Raw genomic sequence first — 15,488 nt, forward strand, 5'->3', positions numbered from 1 at the left:
CCCTATTAAGACTTTCCCTTTCTGCTGTATACCTGCATTCCAAAGGAACCAATCAGTCATTGATAGAATTGAGTGATGTGTTAAACCATACACAAATTTGTCATCAACTTCATCTTTTCCCACTTGAACTGGCTTTTACTCACTTTTCAACTCTTTTCAGTGACACATACATATTCATTCTTACCTTAGTGAAAGCTCTGTAACATAAACCACACAGCTCCACCAGGTAGGCAAGAGTGAACACCGCATTCTGAATGACAAAGCTGAGTAGTTTCGAAAATGGCTCCAACAGACTCTGCAATGAAATGCGGTTTTAGAAAATCAATTGCTGATTCACTCAGCAAAAGTAAACAGAACTAAGATCTTACCATGCTTAGTTGTAATAGGATCCTTAGTTTTAACTTGGAAGACACAAGGCAGGATGATTTTCTTTACAGCCAAATAGCTGTGCTGACTATGTTCATAAGCTGTACTACAAGTTATTAGAAAAGAGTTTCATCCTCAGCCAATGACTAAATGAAGAAACGGTTTATCACCCTTGTTGTTTTAGAGATTCCCACTCAGATAATTTCTAATCCCACCTACATTAATGTTTTTGAGGTTCTTCTTCTAAAAGTTTCTTCTACCCTGGTCTCCAAATTTAGGTGATCAAGTACATTTATAAGATGCCCACGACTGATCCCAGCTGTGTCCTCAAATCTCCTTGTCAGTTGTATGCCTTTTTCAATGCTAAAGTAAAGGAAATATACCCTAGTATTTCAGCAAAATTTCCCATAGGAATCTGTCAGTATATAGAGAAGCTATTCTTGGCTCACCCTTCTCTCACGAGGGAATTAGATAGTAAAACAAGTGGAATCATCACTCTCCACAAGGTACTTAGCATAAAGTGCTACTGAAACAGGGCAAGTAAGTGAAAGGCTCTTTGGGATGCTTGAAGCCTTGATGGAACTGAATCAAGGGAAGAATGAAGTGCAATTCAACTTTCAGACCCATTTCTAAGACCAGTAGAGACCACCTATGGTAAGCACTCTCCATAGGAAGGAAGTATGGCACTATGCAGGTATTTTCAGAAATTCCCAAATCTTCATTCTCATGCCTGCTTGCACCAAAAATAAGGCCATGAAGAAGCAAGGTTTGGGAATTACTGCACTATCACATTTATTACTAAATTGTCATGTGTCGGGTTCTTGGGCTCCTTTCAGTCAGGGGTCAGGGGAGAGGAGGAGAGAGAACTAAGGAGGAAGAGGAGGGGTGAGAAGGAATGAAGAAGAAAAAGGAGGGGATGGAAGGTGAGCATTCAAGAGAAGTCATGAAAAGTGGAATGCTAATTTCCACTGTGCTCAGCTTTCATTGTGATAGGCCAGAAACATACCCTTGTGGCACTGGTGGTAGGTATCTTCAGAAGGCAGATCATTATTCTCAAACTGGAATCTAAAGAACACTGGCAGAAAAAGACAAGGAAAGATATGAGTCGATACCTTTCTTATGATGTCTCTTAATAATTAATTAAAAACTGTGGTTAAACACAAACTAGGTGCCCAGTGCTCTACTAAGCACTGGGGTAGAAATAAGATAATCAGGTCCTACATGGGGCTCAAAAATCTAAGTACGAAGGAGAACAACTATTGAATCCCTATTTTGCAGATGAAGGAACTGAGGAACAGAGAAGTTAAGTGACTTGCCCAAGGCCACACAGCAGGCAAGAGGCAGAGACAGTATTAGAATCCAGATCCTCCAACTCCCAGGCTGAGGCTCTTTCCATTAGACCATGCTTCTTCCTAGTCTCTTACTCTTGATACTTCCTAGAAGCATTCCCAATAGAATCTAAAACTACCTTTCTTGTAAAAAGTATGGAATTTCATTTGTTTAGCTCATTTGGGCTTGTGCTTCCAAGAACAGAGGTTTAAAAAAATCAAGTAGCCCTTTCTAGGGACCTAGGTCAAAAATGCTAACTTCTTGGTGTTTATAGTGTATCAATAAAGGATGTTAAAAGTCACTGATACCCTTTGTCCTATCTTCTTGGCTTGCCCCAAGGCCGCTGATGGGAAATGGAACCAACTGGGATAGGGACCCAGAATATAGGAAGGGGAGCCTGAATAATAATAATAATAATGGCATTTATTAAGTGCTTACTATGTGCAAAGCACTGTTCTAAGCGATGGGGAGGTTACAAGGTGATCAGGTTGTCCCACGGGGGGCTCACAGTCTTCATCCCCCTTTTACAGATGAGGTAACTGAGGCCCAGAGAAGTTAAGTGACTTGCCCAAAGTCACACAGCTGACAATTGGCAGAGCGGGGATTTGAACCCATGACCTCTGACTCCAAAGCCCGGGCTCTTTCCCCTGAGCCATGCTGCTTCTCAATCCTGATCATAACCCACTAGGCCAAATAACTTCAGAAGACAAGGAAGACATTTGCTATCATGAGGGATTCTTCACAGTACATAGCTAGTACATGGTATTACCTTAGATGATAGGGATACGTGAAAAGAAAATGCCTTTTCAAAAGAGCTAAAGTTAAAAAAATGTCCTTGCGAGAACATTGTTTCTTTTTAATCTTTTCCCGACCCCGGGCTGAAAGAGATACATGAATCTTAGGAGCTCAGGTGCACTCTATACTCTAAACTTCAGCATAGCTTGAGGAAAGGTAATGAAGTAATAAACATAATTCATTTCATTTTCTGCACATAAGTAACACATCTTTTAAGTCTTTGAGAAGCAGCATGGCCTAGTGGAAGGAGCACGGATCTGGGGGTCAGAAGACAGAGGCTCTAATCCTAGTTCCACCACTGTCTGCTGTGTGACCTTGGGCAAGCCACTTAACTTTTGTATGCCTCAGTTACCTCAACTATGAAATGTGGATTAAAACTATGAGCCCCATATGGAACCTGGACTGTGTCCAACTTGATTATCTTGCATCTACCCCAGTGCTCAGTACATAGTAAGTGCTTAGCAAATGCCATTTTAAAAAAAGTCTTCAAAACTGTATCATATCCTTTAGAATCATGTTAACCCTATTATTCTGGGCCTCAGGTTTTTGATGTTATAGTAATAAAATTAACAGTGGCATTTCATAAGCGCTGTACTAAGCACTGGGGTAGATAGAAGACTTAAGATACAAGACGAGCTCTAGACTGTAAGCGCATTGTGGGCAGGGAATGTGTTTGTTTATTGTTGTACTAGAGAAGCAGCGTGGCTCAGTGGAGAAGAGCATGGGCTTTGGAGTCAGAGGTCATGGGTTCAAACCCCGGCTTCGCCAATTGTCAGCTGTGTGATTTTGGGCAAGTCACTTAACTTCTCTGGGCCTCAGTTACCTCACCTGTAAAATGGGGATTGAGACTGTGAGCCCCACGTGGGACAACCTGATCACCTTGTAACCTCCCCAGCGCTTAGAACAGTGCTTCACACGTAGTAAGCGCTTAATAAATGCCATCACTATTACTATTATTACTGTACTCTCTCAATGCTTAGTAGAGTGATCTGCATACAGTAAGTGCTCAGTAAATACAATTGAATGAATGAATAAAAGATACACTGTGAGATCTATGTGGGACAGGCACTGTGTCTTATCTAAAAGGAGAGAAACAGCTATTTAATATTCACTTTACAAGTTAAAAGAAAGTTAAGTGACTTGCCATAGGTCACACAGCGAAAAAGCAGAGGAGCTGGGACTAGAACCCAGGTCAACTGACCCCCAGCCCTGTGTTCTTTGCCAAAGGTTAGGTAGCTTCTCCAACTTTTAATAATATCTAACAAATTTGGAAAATTTGCATTGGTCAAATGCAAAATCGGGAGCATATCTTACCTTAAGAGGTAAAACACAAGACAGTTTGGTAAAGAAAGTCTGAAACTGGTTACTGATTGTGGTCCAGAGGTTACTAGGAGAATCCATAGGCAAAGCTTCCATAAAAGTAGCAATGTTTTCCAAACAACGTAACATAGCACCTCCTGCCGGCAAGTTCTTCTTATTATTTAAACCCTAGGAAACAAATGTGCAAGGAACAGAAAAGCAGAAACATGGAAAAATAGAAAGACCAAAGGTGGTTTTTCAAAGACATTTTATCATATATAGATTCAAGATAAGGGGGAAAAAAAGGAAGTGTCTGATGAATTAGAAGGAAAAGAGAGAGATGACTAAGTAGAAGCAAGGAACAGATTATTTCTTTCTTAAAAATATTTTCCCGACATTCCCATTAAACCCCATAGCCAGATTTCTTTAGAAAAACTGATCTGAGATTTGAAAATTAACTTTCTAACATTTGAGCTTTCTATGACACACTCACGACTAGATTACCTCCCCAGGCCAACAAACTTCTCTTCTCCTTTTCCATTGGGTTCTTTGTTTTACTATATTAGCAGTAAGAAAGTGGACTTTTTCCATCAAGCCAAGGTCAATCACTGGGGTTTTACATGACAGCTTACAGTGCAAGATGACAGCTCAGAGAAGCAGGTAAGTCACGGAGTGTTGTCTGCTTGAGGAATACACTGTATGTGTCGGAAGGTAATCTACCAGCAGTGTGACAGTTATTATTTTATTAAAAGTAAAATAGATGTGCTGATTCCCCCAAGAGTCTCCTGGCCATGAGATGACTCTGTGCCCTGACCCCCAGGTTCTCCAATCCCCCATTCCTCTGTACCCCTCTTCCTTTCTTCCCCTCTGCTCCCTGCAATGGCTGTTAAATAATTTCCCCATTTCTTCTTGGCTCCCACATACCTCCTCCCAGAACCCACATCAACAAATACCCCATCCTACCTACATGGTTCCTTCTTCTCTCCTCCACCTATGCCAACTTTCACGTTTATTTTAAACATCCAGCCTGGAGAGACTTGGGAAGAAACCATGGCCTCCCTTTCCCACTTTTAGACTCCAGGACTCTGCAGCTGTAAGGAGCAATCAATCAATCCTATTTACTGAGCACTAACAATGTGAAGAGCACTGTACTAACTGCTTGAAAGAGTACAATATAACACATTCGCTGGCCACAGTGAGTTTCTCGTATGGGGTGGGGGGGATATGTTCATAAGTACTATGGGGTGATGGGGTTGGGGGAGGGTTGATAAAGGGAATAAATCAGGGTTCCACAGAAGGGAGTAGGAGAAAAGGAAATGAGGGCTTAGCCAGGGAAGGTCTCTTGGAGGAGATATGCCTTCAATGAGGCTTTGAAGGGTGGGGGAGAGAAAGTATCTATCAGATATAAAGAGGAAGGGCACTCCAGGCTAGAGGCAGGATGTGGGTGAAAGGTCAGCAGCAAAATAGAGGAGATGGAGGCACAGTGTGTAAACTGGCATTAAAGGAGCAAAGTGTGCAGGCTGGGTTGTAATAGGAGAGCAATGAGGTTGGAGGGGACAAGATTTAAAGCCAATGGTAAGGAGTTTCTGTTTGATGTGGAGGTGGATGGGCAACCACTGGAGGTGTTTGAGGAGTGGGAAAACATAGCCTGAAAATTTCTGTAGGAAAATTTTTGTAGAAAATTTGTCTGGGAAGCAAAGTGAGAATGGACTGGAGTGAGGAGACAGGAGACAGGGAGGACAGCAAGGAGGCTGGTACAGTAACTAAGGAGTGATAGGATAAGTGCTTTATTTAACATAGAAGTTTGGATAGAGAGAAAAGGGTGGATTTTAACAACGCTGTGAAGCTTGAACTGACAGGATTTATGATGGATTGAACATGTGGATTGAATGAGAGACAGGAATCATGGATAACATCAAGGTATGGGGTTGTGAGACAGGAAGAATGGTGGTGCTGCCTACAGTGATGAGAAAGTCAAGGGGAGGACAGTGTTTTTGGTGGAAAGATAAGGAGTTCTGTTTTGGACTTGTTAAGTTTGAGGTGAAGGCAGGACATCCAAGTAGAGATGTCTTGAAGGCAGGAGGAAATGTGAGACTGCAGAGAAAGAGAAAGGTCAGGGCTGGAGATGTAGGTTTGGGAATTATCTGCATAGAGATAGAAGTTGATGCCCTGGGAGTGAATTCAATCAGTGGTATTTATTGAGTGCTTACTGTGTACAGAGCACTGTGAATGTGTTCTCCAAGAGAGTGGGTGTAGATGGAGAACAGAAGGGGACCCAGAGGAGGAACCTGCAAAAGAGACTGAGAATGTGCTGCCAGAGAGATAGGAAGAGAACAAGGAGAGGTCAGTGTCAATGAAGCAACTTGCCCAAGGTCACACAGTAGACAAGTGATGGAGTCAGGATTGGAACCTCTCATTCCCAGGCCCATGCTCTTCCTATTAGGCCATGTGGTGGGGAGTGCGTGGGAAAGAAGAAAAGTGAGAAAGTTGTGGTTGGATAGAAGAATTTCAGAGTTCATAAGGAGTACAGATTGAACATTGACTAGAGATGATGAGATCAAGTGTGTGCCCAAGTTGGTGAGTGGGTGAGGTGGGGGTGGAGCAGGAGGTAGTAGAATTGAGGAGTGAGAGGAAGCGAACAGCGAGTGGAAGGGTCTTCAGGGACATCCACATGAATATTGAAGTCCTCAAGGATCTATGTAGGGCTAGAGAAAGAAACAAAGAATGTGAGAAAGACATCAAAATGGTTTAGAAAGTTGGTGGTGAAGTCGGGGTGTGGGGAGCTGCTATATAATCATGACCAGTAACTGGGTAAGAGGTAGCAGAGGTAGATGATATGGGTTTCAAAAGAAGGGAAAGAGACTGATGGAGGAGGTGGGTTGGTGCAAAAATGGCATTGAGGAACAAATAGGAAACCAACTTCCCCACCTTTCCCAGTGAGTCTGGGGGGCGTTAGAGAAGATAAGGCCCCCCACTAGACAGAGCAACAGAGGAGATTGTATCACCTGGGGAGAACCATTCATTCAATCGTATTTATTGAGCACTTACTGTGTGCAGAGCACTGTACTAAGCCCTTGGGAAGTACCAGATTTCAGGGATGATAGGAAGGAGCAATGAAGCAGTGACTGAGGTGAGGAACAGGTCAAGGATGGAGGGAAAATTTCCCATGATGGAGTGAGGATTCCACAGGTTGCACTAAGCTGTGGAGGTTGGAGGGGGAAGAGAGGAAAGGATGGCGTGAGGGCATAGAGAGAAGTTGGACAGCAGGGGATGAGGGGATGGAGAGGGGTTGGATGGTAGGGGATGAGGGGGCCTGATGGAAGGGAAAGACAGGGATAAGCTGATAGAAAAAATACAGCTATTGTACGGAGACAACAAGAAGCCATCTGGTCTACCTCCTGACTCCTGGCAAATGAATAAGTAAACCAAAATGTCTAGCCTTTTTTAAAAAGCATATGGCAATGGAACTCCCAGAACACTGCTTCAGCATTTTGACCCTGCAGCAATTTAAACTTATTTTCTCTTGCTCGGTCCTTGATGGATATGCATCTCTTTTTCTATGGGTTCTGTCATTCTATCTTTTTTTGGTTTATTTTGAGGGCTTTTTTTTTAATGGCATTTGTTAAGTCCTTACTATGTGACAGGCACTGTACTCAGTGCTGGGGTAGATACAAGCTAATCAATTGGACACAGTCCATGTCCCACTTGGGGCTCAGATTCTTAATCCCCATTTTATATATGCGGTAACTGAGGCACAGAGAAGTTAGGTGACATGGCCAAGGTCACAACAGACAAGGCAGAGCCAGAATTAGAACCCAGGTCCTCCTGATTCCTGGGCCCGTGCTCTGTCCTTTAGGCCATGCTGCTTCTCAGAACCTTTTAAAACCTTCTTAGAACCTTTTAAAATGCACCAATACATCTGAACCAGATTTCCTAGGAATTTGCAAAACATCAGTATATTCAAGAAGGATTTGAGATTAATTCATGGAGATAAGACCACACTGAGCTACTAGAGAGAGTAACTTCAGAAAAGACAGAAAGAGAAGCTAGGGATGTTAGAAGGCTCAAGAAGGATTTAAATCTATTCTTGGATGGTTGGCCCATGATGAGGTAACACTACAATGATAGTATTCATTGAGCTCTTCCCTTACTAAGTGATAAGCACTGGGGTAGATAGAAGATAATCAGATTAGCACAGTCTAAGAGATAGAGCAGGAATCTTATTCCTGTTTCACAGATGAGAATACTGAGGCCCAGAGAGGTTAAGTGACTTGCCCAAGGACACTTGGTCAATTACAGAGCTGGGACTAGAATTAATCTATCAGTGGTATTTATTGAGCACTTACATTGTGCAGAGAGCACTTTACTAAGCCCATGGAGAGTACAACAGAGTGGGTAGACATATCCCCTACCCACAGTGAGCTTACAGTCTAGAAGGGGAGACAGGCATCTATATAAATAAATTTATAAATATGCACATAAATGCTAATAATAATAATAATTGTGGTATTTGTTAAGCACTTACTTTGTGCCAGCATTGTACTAAATGCTGGAGTAGATACAAGCAAACCACAGTCCCACATGGGGCTCACAGTCTCAATCCCCATTTTACAGATGAGGTAATTGATGCACAGAGAAGTGAAGTGACTTGCCCAAGGTCACACAGTAGACAAGTGGTGGAGCTAAGATTAGAACCCATCACCTTCTAGTTCCCAGGCCCATGCTCTGTCCACTATGCCATATGCTGTGAAGATGAGGGTGAGACCCAGGTCATTTTTTTTAATTTTTGTATTTATTGAGCACTTACTGTGTGCAGAGCACTGTACTAAGCGCTTGGGAAGTACAAGTTGGCAACTTATAGAGACAGTCCCTACCCAACAGTGGGCTCACAGTCTAGAAGGGGGAGACAGACAACAAAACATATTAACAGAATAAAATAAATAGAATAAATATGTACAAATAAAATAGAGTAATAAATACGTACAAACATATATACATATATACAGGTGCTGTGGGGAGGGGAAGGAGGCAAGGCGGGGGAAGGGGAGGGGGAGGAGGGGAAGAGGAAGGAGGGGACTCAGTCTGGGAAGGCCTCCTGGAGGAGGTGATGCCATCTGCCTAAGACAGAGTTCTTGCAGGAAGCAGTGTGGCCTAGTGGAAAAAGCATGGGCCTGGGAGCCAGAGGACCTGAGTTCTAATCCTGGCTCTGTCACGTCCATGCTGTGTGACCTTGAGTAAGTCACTTCACTTCTCTGTACCTCAGTTTCCTCACCTGCAAAATGGAGATTCAATACCTTTTCTGATTCCTACTTAAACTGCGAGGCCCTTCTGGATCAGGGACTGTGTCCCACCTGATTAGTTGTATCCAGCCCAGTGCATAGAAGAATGCTTCACATATAATAAGCACTCAACAAATACTCAAAAAAAAAAAACCCTACAACATTTTGAGGGCAGGAGAATTGGTTGAAGTGTTGAACCGGATGACTTTGAATCAGTTTATCAGAAATGCTCTACTAGTGGAGCAAGTCATATTCCATCTGAGATTTAAAATATCATAAAGCAAACGTACCTCTAACAGCTGGCTCAGGGCAGCTATGGAGCTCAGCTCACTGAAGTCCATTAGAGATGTAGCTAAGGTCCGTAAAAAACTTCCATCTGGAAATACAACAGCCAAATTTGACAGTGTGCTGTAACTGAGTGATGGACCGGGGTGGAAATATACTAAGGATTGAAGCATTACCTTTTATATTGCTCTGGAACAGCTGGGGGAAGATCCCATTGGGGGCCAGCTGATGGAAAATGCAACGCAGAAATTGTTTGGCCACCCCCGCCGCATTGCCAGGGATCATCATGCTGAGTGTCAGATGAGAAAAAGCAGACTGGGTTGGAGAGGCAAAACACCTTGGTGTCCCACCCACTCTGGAAATGCTCTTACTTTATTGCTCGAATTAACTCCTTTGCTGTTTTGTATTTTATCAAGAATCAAAACGAATACTGTACAGTATTGTCGGCTACAGGCACTCTGGGCTGGTGGATTTTTATTTTATTTTATTTTTGTGGGAAAAGACATATTTTCAAAGGAAAAATGCTCTTTTTTTGCCTGAACCCTGGGACAAACTTCATTATAAGGACTTGGGGAACCTAAACAGGAATTACTCTGGGCAGCCACGACTTGTAGATTGTAGTCAGAGACTGCTTAAGGAGTTCTGATGGAGACATATTCACAATTGAACACCTTGAACTTTTCCAACATTCTGCCCTGATTCTGACCCTGCCACATCCTTGGGGAGACAGAGGCTAATAATGCCCAGAACCCAGGCCGGCTGCTGGTAGCAGGGGGAAAGGAAAGAAGCTATAAATAAAAGGTACATTTACACCATTCCAAAAGAACTATATGGGGACCTATTCTTCTGGGGGGTGGGGGGAGAGATCTTTTTACATGACCTCAACTTAATGGTTTTTGGCCCTTCCCTGCTGTAATTCAACAGGGAGCATTAGTGTCAACTTTCTCCTACTGTTATTATCTGGCTAAAATAGCAGGTTCATTAAGCCAGTTAAACCTGTGAAAGCAGCAAAATTAAGTTTGGGGACATTAGATTTGCCCTTTACAAACTTGGCAGGTGTGCCCTTAATCAGACAGATCCAGCCCCAGGAGACATGTAACTCCATGGAGGCTAATTAAGCACTCTGATAGGCCTGCGGGAAGGATACCATGTCATGCCTAATGCACTGTCCTGGTTAACACTCATAATCAAGTCCATGAAAATTGAGGTTTTAGCCAAAATAGCCCTAAACAGTACATAGTTTCCTTTAGGAAATTAACGTAAAGTGCTCTGATGCATTCCAAGATTCAAAAAGTTGACCAAAAGCATGTAAATATATAAAAACTAATAAAAAGCACAATAGCTACCTTATCAAATAGCAGTGTAAATATGTATCAATATCCAAATATTTTGAATTCAATTTACATTTCGACATGGGTAATACAACCTAATAGCCCTTCCCAATCTATTCAGCAAAAATATACCTTGTTCTATGATTCTAGAGATCTGGGGCTACCTATGCTAAATAATCTGTTTTAAATCAATCAGTAGTGTTTATTGAGCACTTACTCTCTGCAGAGCACTGTAATAAGAGTTCAGGAGAGTACAAGAGAGTGAGTAGACATGATCCCTGTCTTCATGGAGCTTACAGTCTATCAGGGAAGACACGCCCTAAACTAAATTACAGTTTGGGGGAAATAACAGTCTGAGATGTGAGCTCCATGTGGGACAAGGATTGTATCTGACCTGATTATCTTGCATCTACTTCAGGACTTAGTACAGTGATTGGCACATAGAAAGTGCTTTACAAATACAATAAAAATGATAATAATTACAATGTTAATAATAACCTAGGTACTATGGGTAGGGGGGTATTAGTACCTAAGGGGTTAGGTAATAATAATAATAATAATGGCATTTATTAAGCGCTTACTATGTGCAAAGCACTATTCTAAGCACTGGGGAAGCTACAAGGTGATCAGGTTGTCCCTCGTGGGGCTCACAGTCTTCATCCCCATTTTACAGATGAGGGAACTGAGGCCCAGGAAAGTGAAGTGACTTGGCCAAAGTCACACAGCTGACAAGCGGCGGAGCTGGGATTTAAACCCATGACCTCTGACTCCAAAGCCCGGGCTCTTTCCACTGAGCCACGCTGCTTCTCTGCGGAAGTGATTAAGTGGCAAGAGTGGGGAGTAGGAGAATGTGGTACGGTAGGTGAGATTAATCAGGGAAGGGAAGATAGGGAGAGCATGCTAAATTGAAATAGGCTTTAATCACTTAATTCAAGTCAGTCAGAATTCTTCAAAAGTTGTGGGGAGGAGAAGTTAAGGTTCAAAATAAGGTGAACTCTGTTGAGGTTATCTTGAAGTGAGAGTACTGTATCTAACACCAGCATTAAAATTCAATAACAATAGCAGAAAAGTGCTAAGAGTTCAACCTCCTAACTTCCTCCCAGAGAATCATTTTTTTTTCCAAAATGACATTTGCTAAGCACTTATTATGTGCCAGGCACTGTACTAAGTGCTGGACTAGATATACTATAATCAGGTTGGATGCAGTCCATGTCGCACATGGGGCTCACAGTCTTAATCCCCATTTTACAGATGTGGTAACTCAGGCATGGAAAAGTGCCTTTCCCAAGGTTATAATGCAGACAAATGGTGGAGTTGGGATTAGAAACCAGGTCCTCTGACTCACATTGCTTCTCATCCTGCTCATTCTAGCAGGATGGGGCCAGGTTGAAAAAAATGACAGTGCTGTTTAATTCTACGGGGCCCACATATATTTGGGAACAATCAGCTTATACAGTTCTGCAACCTGGAAGTCTAAAGCTAGCAGGCCACCAAAATGATAAATGAACATGTGCAACTTTATGAGAAGGAATTAGTTCAGGAATAATTCTGAGAATAGCCCTTGTGGAACCAGCTGGGACTGGAAAGAGTGATCTATCATGTGAAATCCTTCTCATTCACACATCCTCGGAGACCCACCACATAGCTACAATTGGCCTTGTAGTTCTAGCAGCTGTGATCTGAGAAGCTTGTCATTAATTGCGATGCGTGAAAAATTTTCCCGGTCCTTCAGATGAATCTCCTTTTAGAGCTATATGTTCACATTGACAAGAGATGGGTACTGGGTTTCTTTGGGGTTTTTTAAAAATTTTTAATGGTATTTGTTAAGCTCTTACTACATGCCAGGCACTGTACTAAACCCTGGGGTAGGTATAAGGTAAGGTTGGATACAGTCCATGTCCCATATGGGGCTCACAGTCTTAATCTCCATTTTATAGATGATCTAACCGAGGAACAGAGAAGTTAAGGAATTTGCCCAAGTCACACAGCAGACAAGTGACAGTACCAGTATTAGAAACCAGGTCTTTCTGACTCCAAACCCCATGCTTATCCACTAGACCATGCTGCTTCTCAAGGAAGCATATAAATAATATTTGGGATCACTGAGGGCTCTGATCAACTTTGCAGTCTTAATGCCTCCTCAATGGCTTAGTTTCCTACCACTGATAAATGGTCCCATTTTATCCTGTGAAATTACTGGGGCTGAAGAGATGAGGGTTACATCTCTTAGATGGTAACATTTCTGTAGCTACCTTACTGTTCAAAAGATAGTTGCCTTGGGAATTGCAATAAGTGCAGCCAGAACTAGAATCTGAGGGCTGAAAACCATCCAGTCCACATCCTTGCCTTTCAGCATTTCTGCTCATACTTCATCAGCAGGTACACAAAGCTTGCCTAGTGCCGAAATTGCCTATATAATCCTAGATCTTAAACTAGATTGTCCCTTTTTTGATGATTTGCCCTTTTTACACAATGAGTTTTGATTTGTGGGGAAAAAAAGTAAAAGCATACTTTCAAATTAATGACTCTACACAAATATTATCTCACATGTTATTGTGCCTGCAGAACCTTTGGAACGTGCATTGGCTATGGCAGTGTGCACAAAAACAGAAATTTTCAGGGGAAAATATTCAGGATTTGGAGAGACAACAGCAGCTTGTTTTGAATACTTCTGGCAGATGAAATTTAAGACCTAGCTTTATTTACAAAAAAAAAAAAGACCTCATGTACACAGAACCAAATAAGGTCAATTCTTATTTTTAGCTTCAACTGTGAACAATTTCTTGAATTGCAAAACTATCATTACGGATCTGACTTTGGAGAGCTCTAAAATCAGAAATCGAATACTATTTCTTCAGTTGGCAAAAATGAAGAACTGTTTAATCATGCCCATTTTTTTTCCAATAGCAGGGGGCTTAAATAGACTAGGCAGAATTTTTTTCCTGGAAGCAAAAAAAGAAATTCTATAAAAAGGTGACCTAATGTCATGAGAAAGAAAAGCAAGTGTCTCGGGGACAATATGCTATGCATGTTCTTAAATGCATAGGATGAAATGTGATTCCTAAGGGAGAGAACTGCACTATTAATGTCTCAGAAGCACAGGAAGAAAGTGCATAAGCAGAGGAAAAAACAGGCTGTTAGTTTTGAATCTTTGTCATTATTATCATTATTATTATTATTATTATTATAATCTTCAGTAATGAATATTGAGTGTCCACAGGGTATATGACAATATATTTAGTGCTAGAGTCTTACCTTTCTGCTTGATTAGAAAAACTGGTACAGGATGCCAACCTATAGTAGAAACCAATGCACAAGTCATGTGAAGTCTGAAGGTTTTAAAAAAACAGACAGACAACTATCATGAGAAAATATCTGAGGTTTTGTTGTGGATGACTCCCTCAATCATTTAGACAGTCTCACATAAGATCCAGGCTCTGTTCTCCTCAACAACAATCCAGACCCTCAGATTTATACTCTGACAAATCATGTCAATTTCAGAAGGTGCAGTTAATTTTTTTTCATTTCTAAATATATTATACACACACACACACACACACACACACACACACACACACACTTTCATATTCAAAGTGTTCCAGACAAGGAATTCTAGAGACAACCTAAGAGCCAAAAAAATAAAATAAAGCAAAGTATGATATACAGGATTTCATATATTACTTGGGCATCCTACTAGAGGGGAAAAAAAGAACCTGGCTTGGGCAATGTGTGGAACAACGCTTAAGTTAAAATAGCAATTTGCACTCTTTCCTTATTCACTGATAAAGCTTGTCCATCTCCCTCCAATACAAACATAACACTCATTATTTCACTTTCCAATTCCACCTACTCAGGCCTTGTTCGGCAACTAAGTCTTCCGCTCCTGGTAGGCAGTCTTGTCATTTCTACGTGCCCCGAGGAACACTTAGTACTTCAGGATTCCTACGTAGTTTAAACTTGATTTATTCAAAATGGCAGTTGAACAAGTACTAGTGTTCATGAAACAGCTTCTTTCTTCAGAATTAAATGTCTTCTGGACTCCCTGAACATTACGATCAATAATACTGCCTCACTTGACATCATTTTCCCTGTTCGGTACTTTGCCTAAAAACCATTTGATGTAGGAATTTCTAAGTGTTCTACTGGAAGTCTGAATTTTCTTCTCTGCCTGAAATTTACAGAAATTGCAACCTACATAGCACCCAGCTTCATACCCTAAGTGGGCTGACTAGCACTCATCACAACCAATTGTACACTAATTATTTGTTGTGGTTCACCTTCCCACTGATTGCATGATGTCCAGCAGTAAAGGGGCAGCTAAATCTGGACTGAGATGGATAAAGGTTGAGAGGACGACAATGGCCAGCCCAAGGGTTTCTTCATCATATTCTTCCAGAATGGCACCGCAATCATGGCACCTGCAGAGACAAAAGAGGAATCACTAATGATCCTAGTGAATGCTGGCATGCCTCTTACAGAAACCCAGGAATCACTTAAAACCACTTCATTCTTGTCAGATGGTGTTCAACAAGAGGTCTGTTGTCTCCTCCTTACCCCTTCTGACTAATCAAAGTCAACAATTAATCACAGTCCAGGAAAGTTTCCAATCTCGCTATTGAAACTGACACAGAAAGGGAAATGAGGTAGAGATCAGAGATAGCTCCTTTGGATTAAAATAGTTATGGTACTTGTTAAGCACTTACTACTGCCAGGCACTGTTCTAAACACTGAGGTAGATAAAAGGTAATCAAATTGGACACAGTCCCTGACCCACAGGGGGATCACAGTCTTAATCCCCAATTTA

General features: G+C 41.7%; 1 protein-coding gene across 1 annotated transcript in view; it reads right to left on the bottom strand.

The window, feature by feature from the left end:
• Positions 1–15,488, bottom strand: part of UNC79 (unc-79 homolog, NALCN channel complex subunit) — a 172,979-nt gene that overhangs the window by 33,764 nt on the left and 123,727 nt on the right. The window contains exons 37-43 of the mRNA XM_038749857.1: positions 14,962–15,102; positions 13,940–13,978; positions 9,530–9,642; positions 9,359–9,444; positions 3,805–3,978; positions 1,373–1,441; positions 185–295 (exon numbers count right to left, since the gene is read on the bottom strand). Coding sequence (XP_038605785.1) covers positions 185–295; positions 1,373–1,441; positions 3,805–3,978; positions 9,359–9,444; positions 9,530–9,642; positions 13,940–13,978; positions 14,962–15,102 — 733 coding nt within the window. The remainder of the gene's footprint in view (positions 1–184; positions 296–1,372; positions 1,442–3,804; positions 3,979–9,358; positions 9,445–9,529; positions 9,643–13,939; positions 13,979–14,961; positions 15,103–15,488) is intronic.

This window comes from Tachyglossus aculeatus, chromosome 1, assembly GCF_015852505.1.
Source record: "Tachyglossus aculeatus isolate mTacAcu1 chromosome 1, mTacAcu1.pri, whole genome shotgun sequence".
NCBI classification, from domain to species: domain Eukaryota; kingdom Metazoa; phylum Chordata; class Mammalia; order Monotremata; family Tachyglossidae; genus Tachyglossus; species Tachyglossus aculeatus.